Raw genomic sequence first — 24,506 nt, 5'->3', positions numbered from 1 at the left:
GGGCGCACAGACCGGGAAACAGCACAGATGTGCTGAAACCCGATCCAACACCGACAAACTACTGATCCCATACCAGTCCCCCAAGAACCCTTTGATATGTGTATGTGCCCAGATGCAATTAGTGACTGAGGTGCCATTGAGGTAGGCACTGATGCCCCCAACTTTATCTGAGTTGCACAGCACCGTTTGGAGACTGACATTTTTCCTTGCATGCCTGCACATTTCTGTGGTCATGTTCTCTGTGTGCTGATGCAACAAAAATATACAGCAGATTGTAAATTTAATTTCACCTCAAGGATTTAAAATTAGTAGGCTATAATCATCCATCCATCCATTTTCTGTACTCCACACGAGGGTCGTGGGCGTGCTGCAGCCTATCCCAGCTATCTTCGGGCGAGAGGAGGGGTAAACCCTTAACTGGTCGCCAGCCAATCCCAGGGCACATATAAACAAACAACCCTTCACACTCACATTTACACCTATGGGCAATTTAGAGTCATCAATTAACCTACCATGCATGTTTTGGGATGTGGGAGGAAACCAGAGTACCCGGAGAAAACCCACGCAGGCATAGGGAGAACTCCACACGGGATTTGAACCGCAGAACTGTGAGGCAGATGTGCTAAACAATCTCACACCGTGCCGCCAGGCTATAATCGATTCAAATAAAAAATATATGTACGCATGCATTGAGTTATATACTGTTGTTTGTTGTCTGAATTTTATTCCCGCAAAAAGTATGTGATGTCAAAGTTCACATGCACTAAGTGTAATCCGATTTGCCTTCGCCATGCCAGCCATTATGCTTCTTTCATCTTATTTTGTCACAATTCAGTTTCGTTGTGGTGATGGAGGGAAAAGATTGTAGTGCAAGTTACACGAATAAAGTATTTATTAACACAAAGACAACACAAAAACTACTGGAGTGGCAGAATCAATACTTAGGCTATGTCACAAGGAAGCGGATCATATAATTTTTTTTTGTTTTGTTTCTAAAACATTTAACAAACACGGAATCATTATATGAAATCTGTGTCCACACAAACACACTGAAATGCAATAATATACGTGCCAGGCTTGAAGTGACGCTGTACTGCTGTCACAGGAAGTCACCAAAAACAGAGAATAAGAAGCCTGTGTGATGTAAACATGCTCAGAACAATGGCGGGGAATGCAAAGTGAGTAAGAAAGGAGAATTTGTGCAGACTGACAACGAGGTACCGCGCTGGTCCAGGCTGTTCTGGAGGCTGACCAGAATGACCGGCCAAACAGGGCCAGTCTCGTGGGTGTCTAGGACACCACATGAGGTCCTCAGCCGGCGCAGTCTGGAGGACGGCCAACACGCCAAGCATATGGGTCTGTCCAAGGCCGCTCAGGAAAATGGCCATGATGCCGGGCCCCAAAGAGTTCCAGTTGCCAGGCATGAGGTTTTGGCGGACCAGGGTAGATGAATGGCAGTCTCAAGCTCTGCACTGCTGGAACTGGGCCTGAAAGCGGGTGCAGGATGTGAGGCATCGGAGTGATAAATGACTGGGTGTGGGGGTCTGGGCCAGCAATCTTGAAGTCGTCGGTCACTTGGTGCGGTGGTCCTGGCTGCTCAGTCTTGAAGTGAACAGGAATTTGATTCTCCAGCAGTTGCTGAACCAGGTACGAGGTCAAGTAGCCTTGCAAATTTGGCATGGTCGCCATTTTGTACACACCTGTAGACACATCACATTACCTGCTCTCGACAAAAAAAAAAAAAAAAATCTATTCTAATTTGTTATGATTTTCTGTTAATGTGCCAAAAAAAGCAACATATATTATCTGGAAAGCTTCCCCAACTCATCCAAGCCATTTGTACTCACAGTATACATGTATACAGCACCTGACTCCTTGTGGCTCTAATAGATGGAGCCATCAGCCATACGCAAGGTAGTCTCATCCCCTCTACATAGCCTTGACAGAGGGAGAGAAACAATTTGGCCTCCTGCCCACAGTCACAGGACTGAATGGCAGCAGGGAAAGTCAAGGGAATAGGTGCACTTGTGAGAGTGAAAACTGGAGGGAGAGAGAGATTGAGACAGACAAGTCACTTGTTGTGCTGTATATAATTTGTGTCTGTGAAAAAGAAAAAAAGGGTTGTATTTGTGAGAACAAGTATTTGTCCAATATATATACATATTTGGTTCTATTTGCAGCCAAATGGTTTGTTTCATGGATGTTCAGGGGCTTTGCTTTCAATTATAATATATATTGGCATTGTATTCTTTGCATATAGACAGCCTCTCTTTTGTCACTTGCAAAAAAGAGGTTGCGCACATGCAGTCAGATGACGTGATTTGACTATGTGAATATTACCACAAGCAGGGTGATACTTTGAAGCTTTTGACATTGGGGTAAGAAGTCTAGTGTTACAATGCTAAATGTGAATCTTAATAGACAGTAATGTCATTATATCCAAATCTGCTGAGTCCTCTCGACGATGGGGTCGTGGCATTGACGGTCACTTTACATCCTGAGCATGTCGGGCCAAGAGACCAGGGACATGACTACCAATCCCATCTGGAGGATTTGTATCCTACTTCACCAAATTCAGTAAGCAGATGCAGACTCATAAAGGTATTGAGATTTGAGGAATTTGTCTGGAAGACACGGACAAAGTCAACAAACTGGGTTTGCCTTTCAGCCACAGAAGGAGACGTGGGGTCAACGTCCTGCTATGGGGCCTAATCCTATTGCTCTCTGGTGAAACAATCCTGAGCAAAGACAGGCAGCCTAGCTAAAATTAGAATAATGGTGCTAGATTTAAACACTGCTATAGTTTCACCCATCCCCAGTAATCCCTTTGTAGAAATAATTTGTCCTATTAAAATGAAATCTTACTTATATAGATTGAAACCGCTTGTTTATCTGCTTTATTAAAATTTTTGGACAGAATTGCAAGCATGTCGTAAAGGTTCCAGCAAAATGTGATTATTTTCTGTGTATTTGATAAAAAAATATGCACACATTTTAAGCAACATATATACTCTCAGTGAAACCCCTGATGAAAAGGGGACTTATTTATATGCTGGTGGAAATATGACAGGGATCGCTGTGTTTTGAGCAACATTGTAAATCACGTCCTCCCTTTGCTGTATATGGTATACGGGTGTGTTCATTATGTTGGAAGGGCGTGAGCAAGATATTTAGGTACAAATATTAGGAAGTTGAGCTACAGTTCAGAAACAGTACATTTGGATGACGATGATATTTTTCAATTATGAAGTATTTTTTTGTTTTTTTTTGCGTGTTACTGCAAGCCATATTATGAGTTACACAACGCTCAAGGCACGGATACTGCTTGGTCTCAATGATGGGCCAGTGTTGGATTTTAAATTCCTTCTCCCCCCCCCTCCCCACACACACACACAGAAACACACACACGACCCATCCACACCCCTGTCTGACGTACAGCGATCCGCGCTTTGCCTATGCATTAGCGATCTATTTCCCCTGGGTGACACCTCTCCAACATAAAACCGTAAGACAGAGGTAAAATATCTCCCTCCTGACGAATATAAAGCTTTGCCTGGCTGCTGATCTATTGCATATAGACCTAAAGCCGTGGCTTTTATTCGAGCTTTACCTTATGCGCGCCTTTGCTTTTTACCCACACAAAAGCCCAATGAAGATGGATAGAGCTGAATAGGAAATGCCACATCAAGCACAGCGGCTTCACTCATTTCATTACTTCTTCCTCCTGATCCTTTTGGTTCTTTTCTAATCCAGACATTGTTAGGGACTGCACTGTTTTTTATTGATCAGCGAAGGTCAATAATTATTCAGAGATTTCCAGACTAATTGGATTGTGCACATTTGTAGTGGACAGAATAGAATCATTATTGTTTGCCGAGTGTTTTTTTTCGCCCCACCATAGTGCTATTTTTCAGTATACTGTATGTACATCTGTTGCAGAATTCTCCAATTAAACACTCAATGGTCAGAACATTACCCGACTATATATATTCAGATAACAATACAGTATGGCGGGACGGTGAAAGACTGGTTAGCACATCTGCCTTACAGTTCTGAGGGACCGGGGTTCAAATCCCGGCCTTGCGTGTGTGGAGTTTGCATGTTCTCCCCATGCCTGCGTGGGTTTTCCCTAGGTACTCCGGTTTCCTCCCACATCCCAAAAACATGCGTGGTAGGTTGATTGACGACTCTAAATTGCCCGTAGGTGTGAATGTGAGTGTGAATGGTTGTTCGTTTCTATGTGCCCTGTGATTGGCTGGCGACCAGTTCAGGGTGTACCCTGAACTGGGTGTACCCTCTCGCCCGAAGACAGCTGGGATAGGCTCTAGCACGCCCGTGACCCTAGTGAGGATAAGCGGTACAGAAAATGGATGGATGGATGTTTAATGCTAAAATATATTTTTGTTAGACATCAATTTCCAAATGTGCAGTTTTACAGAAACAACAACAAAACTGAAAGCACATTATGATTTCTTATGTGTCAAATAGCAGTTCATTTACTTGCATTACCGAACAAATTTTTTTTTATGTTTGAATGTAATGCTTTAATAATTTATGGCTTCATTCAGTTGGAAATGACTCATTCCTTGTAAAAATTCTTCACAGAAATTGAAAGGAGCTGCATCAAGGGACTTTGTGGTGCTGGATGGACTCTGAGGGAAAAAATGTGGTCTAATACATTTGTTATACTTTATCTTTCATGCTCCTGTACTATATGTTGGCTTGTTATTTTTAGTATTTAATTTTTTAATAAATATTTAACCCCTTGATTTACTTTAATATCCAATAATTTAGACATTTGTCAGGTTTCACGCAAATCTCCCTCATCTTAATTTGATCCATTTCCAAACAAATACAAGAGGTAAAATAATAATCATCCTTATTCGTTATTTTGTTGAAGGAAAACCCGCCTCTCTTGTCTGTTGTATGATTTAATTTCATTCATTTAATGTAGGTATCAGCAGCGGCCAGCTCTCAGTCTCTCCATGCCTGATGCTTGCGGGCTTTCATGTCAGAGCGCAGAAATCTGCGGCGGTCGCCGCAGTAAGCAATGGCAGCTATCTGCAGCTCTACAGACATGCAGCTCGCCCCCTGAGCATTGGCCAGCGGGAGATAATATCTCAAAGGGATTGGTTATCGCCACACATTATATTATAATCATTAGTGATCCCAGCCCTTTCACCCTGGACTGCAGAATAAGCTCACATATGTCATTAATCTAAACTAAGGGCACTGCTTTAGTGCTTGCTTTCCAACGCCATTGTGTAGATTTCGTTCCTGTTTGATTTTGGTTCATTTCATGTGGCAAAAATACATGGCCTGTTTCAACGGTTTTGCAATACAGTAAACATACGAACATGCATACGAACTAATAACTTCCATCCATTCATAATACATTTGGGAAATAGGTGGGTCTTATATGCACCGACTGTTGGTGCTTTGGAAGGGCTTAAAATAGATTATGATAATGAGTACGTACACTCAGAAAAATAAAATAAAGATTCTACAGATACATTACCCGGATGCGGCTCTTGGGCTTATGCATAGGGGAACCGCGTTTGGGTACTACTGTATTTAGCACCCATTCTTAGTGGTTCTATATAGAACCATCTATTATCTATTACACTAAGTGAGAACCAAATGGTTTGATTAGGTTAACCCAGGAACTCCATGGCGCTATATAGAATAACAGAACCATCACCTTACAACAAGAAATTGTCACTGAGTTGCCTTGTTTTTATGAAGTAGACAATGGTCAAACTTTTCTGAGTGTATCTGTGATCAATTATTTAATTTTTTATTTTTTTGCAGCAACCCTATAAGATTGTAGTCAATAAAACTCAGTTTATGTTCATATATATCATTTCATCAGTTTAAAACCTTGGTCTGAGTATTCTCTCCGAGTCCACAGTCAGCTACAAAAAATCCTACTACAATGTTGGGTTATTTTAATTGGGTTTCTCATTGAACCCATGTTGGGTCAAAAAGCGACTGACTGCCACTTGGGTCAATTTGACCAAATAGTTGGGTTATAGGTGTAAACCAAAATGTTAGGTCAAATGAATAGCACATTTTGGGGTGTAATTGGCCCAAGTGGCAGTAGGTCCTTTTTTGACCCAGCAATTGGTTTAAAAATGAACCCAAATTGGGTTGTTTTTGACCCAACTGTGTGAGTGCTGTGGTGTACAATGGTGCTAAAAGGAACCAGGGACGCTATAGATTCAGAAGGGCAATATAGAACCTCCGAAGCACTTTTATTTTCTGGAGTATAGTTTTGAATTCAGAACTACACGTTTCCGCTTATGTACTGAGTCACACACCCTATCTTGCTTGGCTGGTGTATTCGCCCTCTAGAGGAGACAGGGAGACCATGCAGGTATTTTAAATGACTAGGACCAGAGCCTCAAATTCAGATAGTAACGCGACAGCCTTTGAATATGGGTTCAAGTGTGTGTGACTGTGCGTGCGTAAGGGGGTGGGGTGGGGCGGGGGAGGGGGCCTGACTGACTATGGCCTCGGAAAGGACAGATGTTGGCAGATATGGTCTATAAATCCCATTGGATTTCTCTCAGTGCAGGCCGGGACCGGACTTGGCGAGTCTACAAAATGTTTGCTTAGAGTTACTGTCAGCTCAATATATTCACGATGAGTTCACATTGGCATATGTTCGACTGATGATTCACAGGAGATTGGGCAAACGCAGGGCGTGCGTGCGTGTGTGTGTGTGTGTGTGTGTGGTTGCGTACATGTATGCGTGTGTTTGTGTGGAGTTGTCACGCATGCAATTATGGGACTATGCATAATTTGTTGTCGCCTCTCTAGTCTTGTGGGTTGCTCTTTTACAGAGACTGCCTCCCAAACGAGTCAGCTGATGTGGTCTTTCTTCTGCGTGAGCACCAAGGACCGTGATGGATGAGGGAGAGGAAGAATAGAGGAGGAGAAAGGGTTGGATAGAGGTCCTGTGGTTTTGCGATAATACACCGAAATACTCTTCAGGGCACCGACCCCCTCCCCACCCCAAAAATACATTTTAAATTATATAATTTTTCAATTGTTTTCGTCAGGTGCAATAAAGCCAGAAATTGATGTTTTTACACTTATTAATATCTACAAATCATGTTTAATAATCAAAAAAAGATAACCGTATGTTCGAATGTGTTTTAAAATACTTAACAAAGATACATTTTTAAGATTGCTCACTTTTCTTATGGAAAGACAATTAAGTACTGATTTGTTATTTGCATTATGTTGCTTTGACAATTAATATTGAGTGTAGAAGAATTGTTTTTGGGCAAAAAGGAGTTTCACTTCTTCACCTGCAACCCACCACACTCTTCATTGTTTGGTGATCATGTTTCAATTGTGAGTGTTTTCCTAACAAGCTACAGTCACAAAGTACGATTTTATGGTCGCGGAGAAATAGTATTTCTCAATCTGCAAATCAGCAAAAATTACAAAATGAATTCAATTGCAGTTGCCACATATTTGGCCACACCAAACCCGCTCGTTTACGCGTCACTTTCATTGTGGTACCGATCTTGAATCTCGAAAGTGATCCCGGGGAGACGGGAGACAAATACACGTGGCATAGGAATTAATAATTGCATGCATCTTCACCGTCTCATTCATTATCTCGGATTAATTATCTCGCGGTGTGCCAGTTCACTTGTCTGCACTTCATAAACCGTAAATCTCGCGGGCTGCTTTACAGCGGTCTGGTCCGGAAGGAAAAAAAATAATAATATCGCATTCCAAATTTAACAGTAGCAAAATTAGAAACCAAAGGAATTTAGAATTAAAAAAAAAAAAAAAAAAAAAAAAACTCACTAACAGACCGGAAGGATCTGCCTCGTCGCACAGCTTCGTCATTTTTTAGATTATTACTTTTTTTCTTTCTTCCGCACAACTTCAACACTCTAATCCCTCTAAATTTGTGTCGGGCGAGAAAAAAAATACAAAATTAACATTTCAGGTGGTGTGGATTATTATTATTATTGTTACTAGTAGTAGTAGTCGCCGTTTGTTTCATTTAAAAGTGAAATTGCCTTTGGGCGATCAGGATATTTTAAATTTGTGGATTAATATGCATCATCGCCATGGTTTTGGCTCTGGTATTCGAAATCAGTCAGAGATTATCTCCAATGACAGACTATCGAGGCGTGTAGAAATAAACCTACGGTTTTTGTTGTTTACATGTTTACAAGTTGATGAAGGTGGTCGGGGTCTTATAAACATACACGAGATAATAATAGCTCACCCTGCTTGGTCGTCATTGAGCAGCGACAAGTATAATGAATGTTTTAAGCCTTATCGGCCTTCTTTTTCCATCAGTCCTTTAACACATGTCTTGTAAAAGGGGTGCTCCCAAAGCGCCGGGGGGGCAGCTGGACTGGGAAGGGAGGGAGGTTTGCATGAGAAGTAGCCCATATGTAAGGGATGCTGCAGGGCTGGAGATAATAAATGCGGCGTCAATGTCGCCTTTTCAGCGTTGGGCGTGCTCATTTATTTATAAATAAATATACAATTTCAAATGCAACATTTTCAACTTTCGTGTGTCACGGCTATAAAAACGAAAGAATAAAAAATTGGTCTACAGTATATAATTTCCATCTCATGATATGTTACATCATGATTTTTTTTTTGCACTTGTGAAATAGTTTTGAAAAAAAAATCCTAAAAACAGTTAGCGTATAAAACTCCAAACGTGTGATTTAGGATATGAAATGAATCATTGAAAAAAATGGATGCTTCTCTGACTTCAAATGACGTCATTCCCCCCTCTTTCCTCGAAAATAATTATCACTTGCAACCAATGTACGTGTCCGAATTAAGTCAATTCAAAGGACTTTTTTTTTTTTTCAGTGTAATGAATCGTCAGCGGTATCTGGGCCGCAAACCACTGAGCATATATGTGCATTTGAAAGCATGTCTCGCTTTCTCGTTATTAAACTACAGTTTCATCAAAAGAAAAAAAATAATAATAACATCTGCCTCTACAAGAAACAGCATCATCAAACAGGCAATAATTTAGATCTGGAAAAAAATCTTCTGCAGTTTCTAGAGCATGCAATATTGTCACTAAAGTATTTGCCTCAAAGCATCCTTATTTTTTATAACAGTCTTACAACAAATATCCAGGTCAGATAACAACTTATATAAGTGCAATTTAGAATTTTACACTTGTAGGTCGAAATATAAACAAATGCACGCATCAGCCATGCAACATGCATCTCCTGCTCACCAATCCTGAATACCTGCCCGCCCATGAGGACAATATGTTCACCGGCCGAATCGAGGCACCTCTCCTGCCATGGCAGCTCGTCCTCCGCCGCCGCTGTTCCCCTCATACACTTTCACTAACATATGATGAGTTCGTGCCGGGGATACTTCGTGATGGGAGGCTTGCATACCAGCCACAGCTCGGTGAGTTAAGGTCGGGCTGCTTGACGCTTACTGGTATGCCGCAGCGCTGATTGGTCCTGTCGATGAATGACGTCGGAAGGTCTGGGAATGCGGTAGGGTCGGAGTTTCCGGAGGTAGGCATTGTACTTGAGATCTATCGCGTCGCAACATATACACACGGACACGGAGAGAGCATGCATCGCAGCTTACACTGACTGCAACTGGAGTCACCAGCGCATCTTGGCGAGCTCAACACCAGGATCGCCGACTGTGGATACGCTACCATGCCAGTGTACACTGAATTCTTTTCAGCTGCTCGTTTGCTTGGGTGACATATCTGCATTTCGAGGCAGTTTCCTCAACCGGTTTCACATAAGCCAAACCAGGTCGCAGTGTAACCCGGCCATGTGCTGAAATCTACAGTTTTTAGACCACTTTTTTTTTTTTTTTTTGTCCGGATCCAATGAGAGAGTGTTTCTTTCTTCACCAATGAGAAAAAGCGCAGACACCCTCCGTTGTCTGTAGTTTGGACGGTAAACCTTTATTACGCATGCAGGAAGAAATCTGTTGTGACATCGGATCGACCTGCGTCTCCATGCGCATTGACCGCGGGGAGCCCCAGGCGAATGAGAGAGCTAATAACCCGGCCACAGCTTAGCCTGTGTTGCTGAATTGTCGTGTGTGTGAGCACCATTATTGGAGTTGTAACCCAGCCAAAAGCCATGGTGCACTGCGCCGGGTGCGAGAGGCCTATCCTGGACCGCTTTCTGCTCAATGTGCTGGACCGAGCCTGGCACGTCAAGTGCGTCCAGTGCTGCGAGTGCAAATGCAATTTGACAGAGAAATGTTTTTCTCGAGAGGGGAGACTATACTGCAAAAATGACTTCTTTAGGTAAGCTGCACACAATGATTACAACAATCTACCGTTCTGAAATTGCATTACAGTCAATTGCAAGGACGCCGGGTACAATTTTAGCAAAGCCTTTCAAATGAACAGAACAAAAGGAAGCTGAAATGCTCTTAAGAATATAATGACGTCGTTAAAATACGTGCGAATATATTATTATTTTCATTGCGTCGTACTTTGAAGTGGAAAGACTTCTATTTGATCTACCATTAATGACTATCTACTATGAATATCTTTGATACAGTTTTTGAATATCCCACATTTTAAAATCCAAACAGGAATTGAGGAGTCAGGCAATGCAAAATAAAGCAGCCATTCAGCACCCATTCATTCTAAACATTAATAAAAACATATATATATATATATATATATATATATATATATATATATATATATATATATATATATATCCCCAGTCATTCATTTATCATGTTTACTTTAATTTTCCATGCACTTAACGCGCAGTGAGACTTAACGCACAGTGGGTGGGTGGTTGAAGGCCAAGGTGTAGTCTGCAAGACAATAAGCTTTGAGTGGAGTAATTAAAAGCTTCCTAATTTAATTCTTATGCAAAACATCAGCACACAAAAAAAATAAATAAATAAATAAATAAATCAATAACAAAGAAAAAAACCGGTCACAAACATGAAACGCGTGTGCGTTTGACTCAGCGGGGGAGGCTTGTTGGCAAATTGTGGAAATCACACTTAAAGCAAACAAGCTGCGTGTAGCGCCTAGGTACAAGACCCACGCAGCCCGGTGTGTTTGCTCAGTTTGGCTGCGACGTGATAAGTGGATTTGAAGAGCAAACTGAAAAAGATCACGGCCACAAACAACGCAAACGCAGACGGCAGTCAACAAGCAGTGCCACTCAATACACATCGTTTAACGCTTATGTTAAGTAAATACCGCGGCTTGATTTTCTTTTTTTTCCCTTCAAGACTTTTTTTCGGATTTGAATGTCTGTATAATTATGTTTTTCACAATCGAAAGCATTTGACAGGGATACAAAAACGTTTTTTTTTTTTTCCTAAAAAAAGTAGCGCAATTAACTTTTAAAAACAGCTAACATTTCATTAAGCCCTACGTGTCACAGAATTCTAAGAAGTCTGTCAACATATTTTAGACAGCGTGCCTATAACAACGTTTGTTTGTTCACGCGTTAAGATGATGCTTAGGTCTATTTCAAATAACATTCAGGAGAACAAACATTCTTCCTGGGAAATCAAACTAGCCTCCACTATATTTGGTATAATCCGGACGCTAAAATAACTTCAGTAGATAATTCACTATTTAATTGAAAAATAAATCCTTTGGATTTACTTAATGTGAAAATGTACATCGGTTGCCCATGATTCAAATGTGTTCAACTGAAAATAACATGACAATCATGTGGAACTGATGTACCTGTTTGAATGAAGTAATTTCAAAGGACTTTTTTTCAGCAGTTTATTGTTCCGGGTCCGGGCTGAATGTTGACATAATTCCGAATCCCATTAATGATGATGCATCAGCAATTAATGCAAGTTTGTTCTCCTCGTGCAGGCGGTTTGGCACCAAGTGTGGCGGGTGTTCGCAGGGCATCTCTCCGAACGACTTAGTCCGGAGGGCTCGGAGCAAAGTGTTCCATCTCAACTGCTTCACGTGCATGATGTGCAATAAGCAGCTCTCCACCGGCGAAGAGCTCTACATCATAAATGAAAACAAATTCGTTTGCAAAGACGATTTCATGAGCAACAGCAGTGTTAAAGACACAAACCTCCTTTCAGGTAAGGAGCTCCGAGCTAATAATGAATGGTGATAAATGTGATGTGCCAAGGCTTGACAAAGAGGTGTTGGGGAAATAGTGTGAAGCAAATGACACATGAATAGAAATTTAGAATTGTGCATGACATGATCTGGCCCTTTTGTAATTAAGATGATTTTGTTGTTGTTGTTTGTTTCCAAGATATGATGAGTAGGCCTAACAGCCAAATTCATTCTAAAACAATTGGGTCAAAAATAGACCAATTTAGGTTCATTTTCCAATTCAATTTCAAATTACTGGGCCAAAAAGGGACCCACAGCCACAAAATAATTCGGCTTTTCATTTGACCCGACTTTATTGGGTTAAATGAATAACGCAACTATTTTGGTCAAATTGACCCACGTGCCAGTATTTTTTCCTTACGTCTTGTATGAACGAGAAACCTAATTCAACTAACCCAACATTGGATCTGTTATTAAGAAACGCACAGTGCTGAAATGATATATACTCCAGAATGTTGCATGATATTGACTACAATGTTTGGGGTTACTACAAAAAAAAAATAATTCAACAGATGCACAGAAAGGTTTGACAATTGTCTACTTAAAAATATGAGGTTACAAATACCATAGTTGTATTCAACTGTTGTATTGAATGTGAGTAATTAACGTATTTAAAACGCCTGAAAAAAACCCCCCACTTTTTTGTGGCATTTCAATCTCATTTTGATTTTATATTTCAGTAACGGCATGCAGCGAACCGAGTTTATCCCCGGATTCACAAGACCCCCTCCAGGACGACGTGGTCCTTAAGGAAACGGAGATTGCTGCCCTCTCGGATAAGGAAACTGTAAATAACGAGAACGACGACCAGAATCTGGGCGGCAAGCGGCGAGGCCCGCGGACGACTATTAAGGCCAAACAGTTGGAGACGCTGAAGGCGGCGTTTGCTGCGACCCCCAAACCCACCAGACACATCAGGGAGCAACTGGCACAGGAGACCGGCCTCAACATGAGGGTTATCCAGGTAAAAGAACATATTCATTACGATGACAAAATCAGCGCTATGCTGGCCATTTTTTTTTTCATGTTGCGAATGTGAGCGTAAATAATGACGTGGTACCGTTTGAGGTTGATATGTTATGCGCTCATTAATAGGTGTGATGCAACATCTTATAGTATGGAAAGGTGTCAAGCCAAACTGCCAGACTGGCGTGACTCCCCGCCCCCACCCCCCCTCAACTCATCTTTACCCTGTTTACACGCAGCCTATTCCATTGACCTGTAGTCACGTGAAATTCATTAAAGAAGAGATTGGCCGTTCGGTGAGGTTCATTACAAGATGGGCTATTCACGTTTTGCTCCTTTTGATTTTTGATTTTATTATTATTATTATTATTTTAAATTCCTGGCGCACATCGCAGGGTAAAGTCGCCAATTGGCGCGGGGGCTGCTGCGATCGCTGGGAGTTTTGGCACAGCTGCTCTGACGTTTTGCAATCATATTTAGCCATGCTGTGAGTTTTTTTTTTTCCCTTTCCCTAATACGAACCTATAGGCTATACTCGCACAATTATGAAACCAATACAAACTAAAGCAAAATAAGTTTTGAATGCCACAATTCTCTTATTGTCGTGTCTATATTCATTTAACAAAACCTTTTTATGACTATTTTATTTAATAGTTTAATGGTGACGTGTTCCTCATAACATGCCAAATATAGAAACAGATCTCATTGGGATGCACTTCATTTTGTCTAATTATTACCACTGTGATACTGTAAACCAAGACGAAACGAACAAATGTTTTTACGTTAATTTTGGATTTTATTTTGTTCAACATAGCACTACCCAATGCCATGACCGGTCAGTATTTTTATGAATAGAACGACTGCGCAAATATTAAGTGAGATTGATTTAAAACATTTGATTGATTTGATTACTGGTGATAATAAGCAGTAAACAAGCAATGGCATTGCAGTTTACATAATTACACTAGAAAATTGTAAAGAGGCAATTTGAATAATAACGTCACAAACCGTTTAAAATATGATCATTTCAGAGAACGGTGACCACGTATGAATAGGTAATTTGAGCAATTTCTGTCAAAGTAAATTGAGGGTTAAAGATCAGAGAGGTCAACGCGTCAACTCGCCATGCTTACCGTGATGAACACACATGGAGGCCAATATGACTCTGAAGGTTGAATATGATTTTTTGAATATAAGAATGACATACGACAACAATGCTTGTCAAACACTTTGCTTATTACCAATTACAAATGAACGCGAAAATCTGAAGCAGCATACAGCTTTTCTCCATCTCTCCACTCACATCGGCTGCACAGAACATTGCCTTTGAATCGGCACATTTGCTGATTGTGTGTAAATGCACACGCAGGTTTGGTTCCAGAACCGCCGTTCCAAAGAGAGGCGTATGAAGCAGCTGAGCGCACTGGGAGCCCGCAGGCATGCTTTTTTTCAGGAGCCCAAGGCGGATGAGGACGCTGGTAGACCGCCTGGAACCCGGGGAGCTCATTCCCAACGGACCTTTCTCTTATTACGGAGGTGTGTTTGACTTTCATCCATCCATCCATCCATCCATTTTCTGTACCGCTTCTCCTCACTGGGTGTGTTGGAGCCTATCCCAGCTATCTTCGGCCAGAGGCGGGGTACACCCTGAACTGGTCGCCAGCCAATCGCACTGTTTGACTTTCATTCTACATGGAATTCCCTCCCAGTCCCCGACATTTTTAATATTTTCATGTTCGTGAGCTCCCGCCCGGTTAATCGCCTTTTGTTATATGTCATACATACGAAGAAACTTCATTATGTTTGATTTCCTTCCAGTAAACCTTATAAAGGAATTAGTTAAAACACTCATGGTGCTTATATGTAACATTTGACGAATAACAATGAGGCCCTTTTAGGTTTCAATTAAATTTAACACTTATCAGCTTTGCTGAATAAGGTTACCAAAATATTAGGAACTTTCTGGAGAGATTTATATATAAATCTCTCCATAATATTAGGAGCACGGGGAGAACATGCAAACTCCACACAGGCGGGGCCGGGGATCAAACCCGGGTCCTCAGAACTCTGAGGCTGATGCTCTAAACAGTCGTCCACCGTGCCGCCGGATTGGAAATATAGGAAACTGATAATTGTGCAGTCGTCACTTTTTTTTTTCAGCGATTCCTCCCTTGTCTCTCTTCCTGTCTCCCTCCCTCCCTCTCTGTCTCTTTCTCTGTCTGTCTGTCTCTCTCTCTCTCGCTCACACACACACACACAGTCCTACATTTGAATGTGATGAGTTAATTTTGAAGACAGCCACCCCCCACACACGAGGGTGTGCGCACTTGTGCAACTACATTATCTCAGTCGTTAGTTTTTACATACCCACTCAAGAAGATTTGTTTTTTGTTAGGGTTGGGACCGATAACCCGATGCGACCGGATATCCATTTGTAAAGGCAAGAGATACAACTGTATCGGTAGCAGACTAGACTATCGAAACAAAATCCGCCAGGAATCCTTCGAGACATTTGTTTGTCGGGCCGTGGAGCGGATATCGCGAGGCTAGGAATCAGTTGCCTGAGGCTTTATGGTTTTTATCTTGTAAAACAAGTGCGAAAGGTAACGTTATGTTTACAACCAAACACAGCAGTGATGGATACTAATGACACTACTAGTTTAACTACATTTCTCTGTAGCGTCACTATTTCAAGATCAAATAGCTTTTCAGTAGTTTAGCTACTTTCATGGTCACTGCGATGACAAAGTAGCATTGTAAACATTGAATGCTACGTCACGCTACATACCTTATCTCAAGGTTATGTTACGTGAAATGTGTGCTGCAGATTGTAAACATGCAGACAGTATGGCAAAGGTACATACATCTTGGTAATTTCCTAGGGCTGTAACTCAGCACACTAATGCTTCTTATTGAGTCCTCCTTGGTCCACTTATACAGTTCGTTCCACTGTTGGTACTGTGCAACGCTAAAAAGAAACTACTAAGAGAACACCCAGCCACGTGTATCCCGAAGATGACACAACAATCGCCAGTTGAACTAAGCTAGTCATCACGACTTAAAAGTTCAAAAAGTCAGTCAGCACTTAGCAAGCAGCAAAAGAAAAAAGCAGTGCGTGTGTGCAGTGGCGGTCCTCGCTTGGATGGCAGAGTGTGCGAGACCCCCCATGGCTCTTTAAATATTGTTTGAACAGAGTTTGTGGAGAGAAAATCTTGAAATGTAATTGTTGCATTGTTGCGGTCTATTTAAATAATTAGATATTTAAAAACAAAATTATAGTTTTTTTTTTGCAGTGCCATAGAGCAACAATGCTCAGGGTTAAAAAGTGGTCTTTTACTGGTACATGTTTGAAAATAATGTTAGCGAAATGTCATTTTATAGGATTGGGTTAAGTCAAGTCAAGGTTCTTTATGATAAGCACATGTGCAAATGTTAACTAGCAATTCTTTTCTGCATTGAATTGAATCGAGAATTGTATCGCTCCCATACTGAATCAAAATGGTATCGAGTCGTTCCGCATGTAAAGATATGGTTTTGGAATCGAGTCGCTACCTGTGTATCTAGATATGTATCGAATCGGCCTCATGCCAGAGATTCCCAACCTTATATATATATATATATATATATATATATATATATATATATATATATATATTATTATTATTATTATTATTATCAATAATATGGCCGGCACAGCTATCGGGGAGTACACGAATGATCAGGGCTGGGGATAGAGACATGAGGTCTGTAACATATTTAAGTTGCCTGCAGTTATCACAAGCTCATTCTGTATTTAATAATAATAATAATAATAATAATAATAATAATAATAATAATAATAATAATAATAATAATAATAATAATGTGGCACGGTGGACGACTGGTTATAGCGTCAGCCTCACAGTTCTGAGGACCCGAGTTCAATCCCCAGCCCCGTCTGTGTGGAGTTTGCATGTTTTCCCCGTGCCTGCGTGGGTTTTCTCCAGGCACTCCGGAGACACATCCCAAAAACATGCATTAATTGGAGACTCTAAATTGCCCGTAGGTGTGACTGTGCAAATGGTTGTTTGTTTGTATGTGCCCTGCGATTGGCTGGCAACCAGTTCAGGGTGTACCCCGCCTCCTGCCCGATGCTGGAATAGGCTCCAGCACGCCCACGACCCTAGTGAGGAGAAGAAAATGGATGGATGGATAATAATAATAATAATAATAATCATAAGAGCAGTGCCAATGCAAGGATCGCTGCGATTGCGCATCGTCCTCTTCCATCACTCCAATGCGAGAAGGTCATTGTGACCTATTTAAAGAGAATGAGAGGAGCTGCGAGATTGGAAATGATTGAAATCGGCTGTGTTCACACCCTCAGCGGCACAGACCTCCCTCTCTCTGCTTTTGTCTGTGAAATTAATTAATTAATTAATCCCCACAACCTCCCGACTGTTCGTGTATTTCATTTCTGACAAGGAAGGACTCACACACCCCAAGGGGGGCACATCCCCAGGTTGAGAACCCCTGATACAGTCTAAAGCAAAAAAATACCTGTACATTTAAACAAAAACGTAAAGCCAACATGGCCGTAATTCAAGAAGTTCTGTAAAAGTTCTGTTTGCCTGTGCCCCAGTCAAATTCACCCAACTCATATTACACCACTCATATTATTACACACTCATATTACACACACCAGCGGTCTACTTCCTGCGCCGGATTTAGACGTGGTCTAAGCAGGCATAATTTTAGACCAAATTTCAGGTACTAAATTGTCTCTGTGCCTGGCGCATGTCAAAGGACATACCTTCGTTGTGCCGGAACACCCGGTCTACCGAATTGGCGAGCCTCACGCTTGAACGAAAATCAGGATACACCATTTTTTTTGCGCTCCACCACATATGCACCATGTACCAAAACAGAACCGTCTGAGTTAGAGGTACACAAAGAGTGCTACCTCTCCCTGCAGTTTTGATTTAAACGTAACATGCATTGTGACTAATGTAGCATGGCATGAGCCTTTCCTTTCTAATCTCAATCAAGGATGTCTATTCAATGAATATTCCAATGTTTGATGTATTATTCATGCACCAATTCATCTTCAACCAAATGTATTTTTCTTTCTGCAGATTATCAAAGTGAATATTATGGTCCAGGAGGGAACTATGACTTCTTTCCTCAGGGGCCACCTTCATCGCAGGCCCAGACCCCAGTTGATCTCCCCTTTGTGCCCTCTTCAGGCCCCACGGGCACACCCCTTGGAGGTATGGACCACCCCCTACCAGGACACCATCCATCCAGTGAAGTGCAGCGTTTCTCTGATATTATGTCTCATCACCCTGGAGACTCTCCAAGCCCAGAGCCTGGCATCCCAGGGACTCTGCACAATATCTCCTCGGAGGTGTTTGGCCCGAGCCCACCCTTTACCTCACTTTCTCTGAACGGCAGCGGATATAACAACCATTTGTCACATCCACCCACGGAAATGAACGAAGCCACTGTGTGGTAGCTCTTTGTGAGACTGGACTCTTTAGGCTGGAAAATTAGTAACTGGGGTTTATTATGATGTGGGTTGAATTGAGGCATGGATACCAACAGGGTTAGGGCAATGCCACAAAACATTTTTATATAATTTCCTATTTATTATTTATTAATACTAACCCAAAACTGGACATTTTTGAACTGACAGCCTTCATCTTTTGTGTGCATATGAGGCAGGTACTATCCCGCCTCTTGTCAGTCGCTTGGCATGAGGAAACATTCATTACTGTCATGAGAAAATTAAGTTTCAAGATCTCTTATATGTCTAGACCACGTAAAATATCATTAGCAGCTGTCAAATACATCAATAGCTTTACAAACAGATCATAATCTGGTCAAAGGTAGCCTGTGCAATAACGGCACATAGGATGGCTGAGCAATATCCAAGTTTAAGGCATTAGACATGCTCCTTGTATTTATTCATAAGTTTCACAAACCCCTTTGCCTCTCGAGGCCCCACCATAGTGACTCTTCAGACTACGTTTCTTAAGGCCAGAGAAAATGATGTACTCCTCCATGTTAAGACTTTCTTTTGGTATCAGAATTTCCACCAAATCTTGGAAAGCTGCTTTCAAAAGTCTGACACTACAAAATTTCCTTGACAAAATTCAAACCCTTTATCTTAAATGGAACTGAACTTGAATTGTTAAAATGAAGTCTACCTTCTAAAAATCCTCTACTAGGGTTTTAAATGGGACTTAAAACAGTCAACTGTTTACGAAATCAATTTAAGGTTCAGGAGTCCAGAAAACCGTGTTTTAGAACTTTGTCCATGTAAAATGTACCAAGCAACCAACCAAACTTTTGTATTGAGTTCCTTTATATTGTATGAAGAAAATTCATTTTCTTCAGGTTGTGGTTCAATGTGCTAGTTTGTACAAGACGTTGTTTACAGAAAAAGGTTAAAAAAAAAAGAACCAAACATAAGTAGTTGCCAAATAAGAAAATAGCACAACTCCTGTTAAATCACCACTGCAAAATGTCAGAATGTGTTAATACAAATTGTTTTAAGAGGCATACTTTCATTATGAATTTTCTAAACTGCTCACAATACATTCATAAAATTGTTAATATGACGGTCATTTCCTGATTTTATATTCATGTATTCAAAGGAGAAAAGATTCATACTATTAAAGGATTGCTGGTCAAATATGAAGCTGGAAGTTGCAACATTTCTCTGAATGTCAAACCCCCATGGTGCATAACGCTGACTCTTTCAATTTCAGTGAGCTATCAACGTTTTGCCATTTTGAACAGGAATGTTGAAACTGATTTCACTTTTAACGCTTTTAGCACCAATTTCACAACTTTCAGTAGCAGTTTGAATGATTAGAATTGGACGAAGTAGCGAGGAGTTATAGTAATTTGAAATACATATGCGCCGCGGTGTCACCGGTGATCCCTGTCGTTTTAAAAGGATTAATAACCAAATTTGGGCAGGCTCACTGGGCTTCTCGGAGAAGTCATAAAAATAATAAAGCATAGCATTCAGCCACTTAAGCATTTTTTCCCCCCTAAAGCAATATTCTTTTGTACAACAGTAGAAAAAATTCAAAACAATTATAATTATATGCAGCACTTACATTTCATTGCAGTTGAAGGGCTTCTACATACTAGTTTATTAACCATTATAGACATATACATAAAACAAATGCTGTTTATTTATCACGAGACCACCACCCAATGTAATATTTATGCCACAGCTACCCTAAATGACTGTATACATACTTTCAATGATGCAACAATTTGTGTTTTTAATCATAATTAAGTTAAATGTCAAACTAAACAGATTTTTAAACATCTAGAACACTTTTCCTTTTCTCCCTGCTGTGGAAGAATTCAGCAGACCGACTTACAATGACACAAGGGGGAGTGAGTTCCCAATTTATACTGATGACATTTTTTTTTTCTCCTACCACTTTGGCTGGCTTCAGATTCCTCTGAACTTATTGGAGGTTGTTGCCAATTCATAAGGTGTTAGTTTTGCAACTGTGAAGGCCAATAATGAAATTGCTGTGACCATGGCTCTCCTGCTTTTTATGGTTTTATTATCTTGCTTGTTATATTCCCTACATCGTAAGATTCCTGTTGTGTGGTCTGATTGCTTAGGGGAGGGGGACTTCTATTAATTCAATACTGTGAATGTAGCCATAATAATAATCATGAAAGAAAAAAAACATGCGCAATCTCTTGCAGGAGGATTAAAATACATTCAATATTGCAGCAAAATGAGTTGAGGCAGCAGTGGAAAGGGAGACTAAACCCAGAGGAAATGTTATCTCACCAATCCCGCATGTGCAGTTCGGACAGACTGGAATCTCAGTTTTCTTCTGTTCCTCCAGACTGTAATCCAGTATGAATAAATCATGGTTTGGTGAGATAACGAAGTAGGGTGGAGAATCTGTGAAAGGATATCAGTTTCTGCTGAGCTCCTGCACTTACAGGTACTCCCCTTTGATAGGACTGAGAACCATGCAGGCTCACTGCTCCCGGGACCATGGCTCTTTAAATTAAAATCTTCTATTTATTGCTCATAAACACTTGGTAAACAATGACCTTACGATGCTTTAAAACTATAACAACCTTAACATCCTTGAATTGAGTTTTAATTACATTTAAGAAAACGTTTAACTCACAATGCTTGCATCTTAAAAAAACCTAGTTGAGATGTTTTATTACAGAGGTCACAAGGGATATCAATGGAATTGGTTGAGCACCGAGTCACGTTCCCTGGCCAAAAACTCAGCATGTGGGTGGCAGGTACGCAGTCACATTGCTATTTGGTGAGCTGGCCTACACTTAAAGCGGTGGCGCTTCTGGTTGTTAGCTACTGTGTAATTAAGAACATGTGGGATATATTGTTCTCCAGCTGCACTTGTTGCTGACGGCGGAAGTGGAGGAGCAGAGAATGTTGCTGTAAAATGTATGCTCAGGAGCTTCTGCAACACGAACGCAACACCATTGTTGTTGTTGTTATGGGCGTTAGTGCATTTTCAGGCAAGAACTGGGAATACTTCGTAATCATCTCAGGATGTGTCTTCTTCTTCTTTTCCTTTCGGCCTGTCCCACTTGGGGTCGCCACAGTCATTTTCCTTGTGAGCCTATCTCCTGCAGCCTATCTCCTCTAGCTCTCTTGCCTGGTAGCTCCATCCTCTACGCCTTTCTACCAATATACTCACTCTCTCTCCTCTGGATGTGTCCAAACCATGAAAGTCTGCTCTCTCTAACTTTGTCTCCAAAAAATCTAAACTTGGCCGTCCCTCTGGTGAGCTCATTTCTAATTATATCCAACCTGGTCAGTCCTAAATAGAACCTCCGCATCTTCATTTCCGCCACCTCGAGCACCGCTTCCTGTTTTCTCTTCAGTGCTACTGTCTCTAATCCGTACATCATGGCTGGCGTCACCACTGTCTTATAAACTTTGCCCTTCATCCTAGCGGAGACTCTTTTGTCACATAACACACCTGACACCTTCCACCACCTATTCCAACCTGCTTGGACTCGTTTCTTCACTTCCTGACAACACTCACCATTGCTCTGGACTGTTGACTCAAAGTATTTAAAGTCCTCCACCCTCGCTATCTCTTCTCCCTGTAGCGTCACTCTACCCCCTCAACCCCTCTCATTCATGCCCATGTATTCTGTCTTACTTCTTCATTCCTCTCCTTTCCAGTGCATGCCTCCACCTTTCTGCCTGTTCCTCCACCTGCTCCCTGCTTTCACTGCAGATCACAATGACATCTGCGAACATCACGGTCCAACGGGGACTCCAGTCTCACCTCATCTGTCAGTCTATCCATCAGCCCTGATCCCTGATGCAGTCCCACATCCACCTTAAACTCCTCTGTCACACCTACAGCACACCTCACCACTCTGCTGCCCTCATACATGTCCTGTACTATTCGAACATACTTGTCGTCCACTCCAGACTAGTGTTGTTACGTTCTCCAACATTTCGTTCAGAAGAGCGAATCTTTTTTAGTGAACGAACTGAACCGAATGAGGTCATGAAATTATTAGTTTTTTTAGCTTGGCCGCCACCCGCCGCCGTGAGTCGAGCGAGTCGGCTGGAGCGGAAATGGAACTGAAGCCTTCTGTCACTCACTTCTGAATCTTCGGCGAATGACCAATGAGAAACCAGCGTGCTGGCGGGGGCGGGACTTCATTAAACGCACTGCCATGTGATTTGTGATTCACCAGTGTTGTCACTCACTTTGGCGAATGACCAATGAGAAGCCAGCGTCAGGCAGTGCCATGCAGACGGGGGAGGGACGTAAGTGAACTAAGTGATTCATTCAGTGAACTGGTGTACTGAAGAAGTGAAGACTGATTCGTTAAGTGAACTGGTGTGCTGGTGTACTGAGGAACTGAAGAGTGATTCGTTCAGGGGAGGGACATAAGTGAACTGAGTGATTCGTTCAGTGAACTGGTGTACTGAGAAACTAAATAACTGAAGAGTGATTCGTTCGTTGAACTTATCGTTCGCGATCCGTTACACACGAGTGATTCGTTCATTGAACTTCGTTTGTGACCCGCCAAGGAGGAATGTACTCGTACGATGAGTGATTCGTTTGCTCAACGATGTGCTACGCAGTGACGTCCTCACGGGGATAGCTTTCAGTAGCAGCTTCAAGCTAACAGTCAAGTCAAGCACATGAAAACAAGCACACATATTTAAAATAAATGTTAATTAATAATACATGTATATACGTGCACATACATATCATTTCCTCTGTGTCTCTAAGGTGATTATTAAAGCTTTTTATTTCATAATAATAATAATACAATAAACTTATATAGCGCTTCTCAAGACACTCAAAGACGCTTTCCACCAATCAGATGACAATAACAGTAAGGTGCAGAAAGCCCGGCTGGCGCAGGCTGGTGTCGGCGACGCTGTCCGCCGCGGTGGAATGCAGAAAAGTCACGCTGGCTGGCGAGAGCCTCGCTGCATGTCAGGGGACGTGGAAGGATGGTCGGTAGCTGAGCTCGCTGCACGCATGTTCACGACTCACAACCGAAGCCGGGTGTTCGAGAGCATGCTGAGAGAGAGAGATAGGTTGGTGATAATTTAGCAAAAGGTTTTATTTTTTTTATTTTTTTAATAATCTCCCCGCCTTTCCTAGTTTGGAATACATGACAACAACAGTCCATAGTGAATGTGTTGAGTGAACGTGAACCTCAGGGATGGATCATTAATTGAATGAGGAAGCACTTGAATGATTTATGAATTATTTTGTGAAAAATGAACTGAACGATTCGGTGAACGACTATTTTGAACGAATCTTTCTAATGAACTGATTCGAATGGTTCGAATGATTCATCCATCCGTCCATTTTCTGAGCCGCTTATCCTCACTAGGGTCGCGGGCGTGCTGGAGCCTATCCCAGCTGTCATCGGGCAGGAGGCGGGGTACACCCTGAACTGGTTGCCAGCCAATCGCAGGGCACATACAAACAGACAACCATTCGCACACACAGTCACAGCTACGGGCAATTTAGAGTCTCCAATTTATGCATGTTTTTGGGATGTGGGAGGAAACCGGAGTGCCCGGAGAAAACCCACGCAGGCACGGGGAGAACATGAAAACTCCACACAGTCGGGGCCAGGGATTGAACCCGGGTCCTCAGAACTGTGAGGCTGACGCTCTAACCAGTCGCCACCATGCCGCCTCGAATGATTCAGTACACTCAAAATAACTGCCATGCCCATCACTACTCCAGACTTCCACATGCAGTGGGTAGGTCCTCCATAGGTTCGCTGTCATACGCTTTCTCTAGATCTACAAAGACACAATGTAGCTCATTCTGACCTTCTCTGTACTTCTCCATCAACACCCTCTAGGCAAATAATGCATCTGTGGTACTCTTTCTAGACATGAAACCATATTGTTGCT

General features: G+C 41.7%; 1 protein-coding gene across 1 annotated transcript; it reads left to right on the top strand.

The window, feature by feature from the left end:
* The first annotated feature begins 10,124 nt into the window (after positions 1 to 10,124).
* Positions 10,125 to 18,600, top strand: LOC133405224 (LIM/homeobox protein Lhx1-like). Its single transcript, XM_061682020.1, is given in 6 exon segments — positions 10,125 to 10,294; positions 11,855 to 12,078; positions 12,799 to 13,082; positions 14,454 to 14,528; positions 14,530 to 14,620; positions 18,199 to 18,600. Coding segments are annotated over 6 exon segments (1,224 nt in total). The 3' UTR covers positions 18,579 to 18,600.
* The last annotated feature ends 5,906 nt before the right edge of the window (positions 18,601 to 24,506 follow it).

Source organism: Phycodurus eques, chromosome 7 (assembly GCF_024500275.1).
Source record: "Phycodurus eques isolate BA_2022a chromosome 7, UOR_Pequ_1.1, whole genome shotgun sequence".
Taxonomy (NCBI): Eukaryota; Metazoa; Chordata; class Actinopteri; order Syngnathiformes; family Syngnathidae; genus Phycodurus; species Phycodurus eques.
The sequence above is the reverse complement of the archived record's forward strand: the minus strand, read 5'-3'. Positions and strand labels throughout refer to the sequence as shown.